This window comes from Teleopsis dalmanni, chromosome 2 (genome assembly GCF_002237135.1).
Source record: "Teleopsis dalmanni isolate 2A chromosome 2, ASM223713v2, whole genome shotgun sequence".
NCBI classification, from domain to species: domain Eukaryota; kingdom Metazoa; phylum Arthropoda; class Insecta; order Diptera; family Diopsidae; genus Teleopsis; species Teleopsis dalmanni.
In genome coordinates, this window is record NC_051847.1 from 213,962,686 (window position 1) to 213,967,963 (window position 5,278).

Here is a 5,278-nt window from a genome sequence, read left to right on the forward strand (position 1 = left end):
AATAATATAATTGCGGTATTGAGAGGATATTATCTAATGGGCAAGTATGTCAATCGGTTGTAGCTCTTTTCTACGATTATTGCAACGGTTGTTGACTAGAGTATAGTAGTAGTACCTTTTTCAAATGTATTTTTCGGATTTTAATTGCCTGTTTGGAATAATTAAAGGTATAGCCCAATAAAACGACATAGTAATTTCTCTATTATAAAACAGAATTTTCCTTAATACTTAACGCCCATAAATAAAGGTCTCAGTGATTTAAACGATATTGTATTTCCGCTGTTCATAAAGTAGGGTTATCACTATTTTACCCTAAAACTGTGGTATTACAATGTATCCATTTTATAGAAGCTAAGTAAGCGGGGTTTGTTCGGAGATGATGGTTATCATCAATTTAGCTCTTATATGGTCATCTATAATACACAATATATGTTATATTTTAGTTGGTTCTATAAAGTACATTAGTGGCGGATCTGAATAAAATTTGTTTCTATATACTGGGGTTATATAAATAGTATATATAAAATTAGTGGAAGTAATTTTGATAATCCTTTCATTGCTATATTGTTTACTAATACTTTCTCTACTTTATTGCTTTCGTTGACAGTTGATGGAACTTTATTTGTTTAAATTATTACATATTTGTATAATTTATGGGCAATAAAATATTTTTTAAGGGACTTATTTATGATTTAACATAGTTATTATAGTTAATTTTCTCTATTAATGTAAAGAAACCGACAGTCAAAATCCGGTTCATGTTAAAGTTTTTCTTTCTTGTATATTTTCAACTTTAATATCCATAAAATACTATTAAATCGCTTTTTAGTTAAACATTTCCCATGATTCCCATAGCTGCTTCTCATAATTAATTCAATAAATAATGTAATAAAATTTATTATTTTATCAGCACACCGCTTATGCCTAAGTATTTTAACTATTCAAAGGAGTGGTTGCCTGCCTTAACTAAATTGATTACAATTCCGTTCATATATGGACAAAATTAAACTTCATGAATGTCATAAAGAAATAAATGCATAATAAAATATACAATTTAAGAAACGAAGAAAAGAATGCAACTCTATAGATACATAGTAATATGCAAATATGACCGTCTTTATGACAGGCACTCATATGCGTTATTGTAAGATACCTTAGTCACTTATTTATAATTCTTTTAATTTATGGTATATAAGTACTCACCTCTGGTATCATAATGATGCCTGGTTTATGCGGAAATATGAGGTCATGTGGTGTTGTAAAATTGGTCGCTGTTATCGAACACATTTGCGTGGCCATGCCACCTTTAGTGTCCTTAACCGAAACTTGGAAGTCATAATAGCGTCCGGGCTCGAGACGTCGTTGTAATATAACATTTGCTTGGCAAACGGAATTGTACTTTGTGCATGGAAGTGATTCTATTTTAACGGTAGATGATGAAGCATCGCCCACAAATTCAAATGTTAGCGGATAGTCAAACTCTTCATCGGTGGCACGCAAACGATAAATGACCGAACCGACCTGCGCATCGGCCGGCACTAAAACAAGTCGCATACGCGTCGATGGATCAAATTTTGGATCCACGCAATAAACGTGCGATGGGCAGAGCATACCAATTAACAGGCTGATTGTCAATATTCGATATGCAGTCAGACGGCTCAGCATGGTGAAACAAAATGTTGGTGAGACAGTGGCAATGAAAGAGCGGTGCTGCTGATGATTGCTGCATTTTCTATTGCTGGAAGCCATTTCTGTAATGATACGAAATAAAAAAAATTTCCTTAATAAATAAGAAAAAATAGAAAAACAAATAAATAAAGACAACAAGCGATTACATATTCTATGGTATATGGCATATAGCATATGGCATATAGTATATGGCATGGCAAATAAAAGAAATCACAAATCGAAGAATTTAATTCGTTTGGGAATGCGCGCTTGCGTACGAGTTTATTGACTCATGAACGAACTGAGCTAAACAAGTGTCACGGGCTCTTGAGAAGTTAAAAAACTCATATAGGCACTCGTCTACAGTCATAAACGTGTGCATTTTTATACGTACGTGAAAAATGCATAAGCTGCTTATTAACCATGGCAATGAACGGAATAGTCTGACTTGACTTCGTTGGTACTTGACTCGGCGTAGAACCTTAACAATCTGCACATCCGGTGCCAATGACAATATTTCATTTTGATATTTGTCTTTCGCAATTTCCAATACTCACTGCACAAACTAAATACTTTACATTTATTTTGATTAGCGTAATTTTATGCATTTAAGGTTGTATAAAATATAATTTAAGATTTTTTCTAAAATATCCACAAGAAGCTGATTGCACACATTAGATTCTTTATCGACTTCAATTGCAGTCTCACTTAAAGCGGCTTAAATTTGCTATTATATATACAATATATGCTTATTTATTTCTGGTATTATTTTTAATTCAAACAATAAATATAATCACAAATTATAAGTCTTACTGGCTTGGATTTGAAGCGATTATTTTCTGCTCAAGTTGTTTAAAATATTCATTAGTGTTTTGTATCTCGTCGACACCCACTACGTTTATGGCCAATTCAGTTAGGTATTGAAGTTTTTTTTTTTTCTGGTATAACTTAGTGCCATTGTTATGGGAAACTTACTTCATTTAATTTAAAGCATTATTTTTAATTTAGCAATTTTTTCCAAGTGGTTGTGAGTGCTGCACCCAGGAAGGTGTTAAATAGATTTATTTCGGTTTACTTAACTGGCGTCTGCATTTTGCAATGGAGCTTAATTCTGTAGTTAATATGAAAAAATTCTATAACACAAAGTTTAAAGCGATTAAAGACGCTGTAGTTTAATGTATAATACAAAATAATCTACTAATCTCAAAAAAGAATAAGAAACTTTTCAACCAAAATTATAGAATATGTGAGTTTTAAATTTTAATGAAGTGCATAATATGCATATAAGTCCATCTTAATGGATGTATAAGCTGTAATTTCAAAAATGATATTTTTTGCTTAATCTATAAACTGCATGGCTCATGATGTTTCTAGAAAATGCCATAACATCAACTTCAACGGAGACTTTTACAAGATTTTATTTGTAATAATAAGGTTAAGATAATTATTCCAGCAAGGTTATTGCAAATACAGTCAAACTTTCATAGTTCGAACTTATATTAATCGAACCAAAAACAATGCAGCAAGGTTTTAGAGAGCAAATTACATACAATTCTGCTTCCATAACTCGAACTTCTATAACTCAAATTTCTCTAAAACTCGAACAAAAATTTTGTTCCTTGCCAATAGGAATATGGGAAAGTGCATTCTATAAGTCGATTTTTTGTTTTAAGTATAGATGCATTTTGCTGTTAGAGGAAGTCCCTCTTACCAAATCAAATGCCAGTCGCTGGTAGCGTGGTTTAAAGTAAATAAAATTACTTCCAATGTTACTCTTAACGATTATATTGAGCTTGATAATGAAGTTTGTACATTAAGCTTTCCTACAGATGATGATATTATGAGCAGTATAGATCTAAATTACTGGATTCAATTCTAAGTGATGATGAGGATTCGGTGGATTTAATTGTTCATCAGGTTTCCAAGAAGGATGTAGAAAACTCATTTAAAATTCTAAATTAATATTTGCAAACGAATGATACTACAATGATCTCCATAAGAATACGAATAAAGTAGAATCTCTTGTTACTGAGAATAAGAAAAAAAGTCTCAAACCTTAATTTCTAAATATTTTACTTAACTATAACTTCTGTGCTTTATTTGATTACAAATAAATAAATATCTTGAAATGTAATTCTAGTTTCTTTCAAAAATAAAAAAAAATAAAAAAATTCTCTAACTCGCAGTCTCCATAAGTCGAACCTTTTCTTTGCAAAATTGGACTTCGAGTTATGGAAGTTTGACTGTATAGTAGGTTTAAGTAGCCATAGGTGTCACACTTTTTCCACTTTCCGTTTCACTTTATAATATAGTAGCACAATACTGGGTATTAGCTATAACTTCTGTGCTTTATTTGATTACAAATAAATAAATATCTTGAAATGTAATTCTAGTTTCTTTCAAAAATAAAAAAAAAATAAAAGAATTCTCTAACTCGCAGTCTCCATAAGTCGAACCTTTTCTTTGCAAAATTGAACTTCGAGTTATGGAAGTTTGACTGTATATATGAGAGTTTATATTACATGTACATTAGTATCTTTTAATTAGAAATATATTTTCAAATTTAAATTTTTAAATACAATGATGTAATTAAATTTTTTTTATTCTTTTTATATAATATTTTATCGTTTCCTTATAATTTTAGCCTCTGCTTTTCAAAGTACTTCACTAAAATATTTAAAAATTCTCACAAAAAATTCCAAATTAACTTCCCACAAAAACAGTATTGATATTCCCAAACGTTGAACTTAAACCTTAAAAACCTAAAAAAGTTGAAATACTTGAGGCCAATAAAAAGATTCGCTGTGATATTTTCTTAGAACGCCTCACCGAAATACATACATCCACATATGTCATTTCATTAATAAAACATGATTTGTGCAGTTCGCCCCACTAATTTATGACCTGAAATTAGTTCTGCGGTAATGGGTTCCCAAGTCTGTTTATGGCAAACAAAGTTTAGAAAAAAGGACATTTTTGTGCAGTTCAAACTTTTTCGTATCTGTAAGATACTTCTTTCGATGATTATAGAGGCTGTAGTACACTTTATTTTGTTTAAAAATGCAATCGTCATCAGTCAAGCTGATTTATTGTTTCACTTTTTTTTATGACTAAATAAATTAAAAAGATAGCAAAACTGACTAACAAATCGTTGACGATTTTGTTTCAAGGTTATTGAGGAGGATTGCTTAGTATTTGGTAAAGTTTGTCGTATTGTCATATATTAAGCTTTTTTTCTATATATTATATAATTAATAAAGAGCTATTATAATAAAAAAAAACATTGTATTTATGTGACAGAAAGTGAGTGTATAAAACAAAGCATTGTTTCTTAAGTTAGTTAAATTTTATGAAGATATAGATACAAATCCATACGCCAATTGGGTTAAAATGTGCTATGAGATAAGCCTAAATGTCTTATAAGTCATATATTGCATAAATTAAAATTTTTTTTGAGACTTTTACTAATTTAAGCAATATTTTCAATCGGGTGTGGATTTCGATAATGTCTAGACATTAGCATATCTGCTACAGATTCAACTTCTTCTTGTTTCTTCATAATTTTGCTTATAGTACGCTTAGATGTATTTTCATTATATCGACTATAATC

General features: G+C 30.2%; 1 protein-coding gene across 1 annotated transcript in view; it reads right to left on the bottom strand.

The window, feature by feature from the left end:
* Positions 1-1,182: 1,182 nt before the first annotated feature.
* Positions 1,183-5,278, bottom strand: part of LOC119676703 (cadherin-86C-like) — a 373,671-nt gene continuing 369,575 nt past the window's right edge. The window contains exon 2 of the mRNA XM_038087959.1: positions 1,183-1,751. Coding sequence (XP_037943887.1) covers positions 1,183-1,749 — 567 coding nt within the window. The 5' untranslated portion in view covers positions 1,750-1,751. The remainder of the gene's footprint in view (positions 1,752-5,278) is intronic.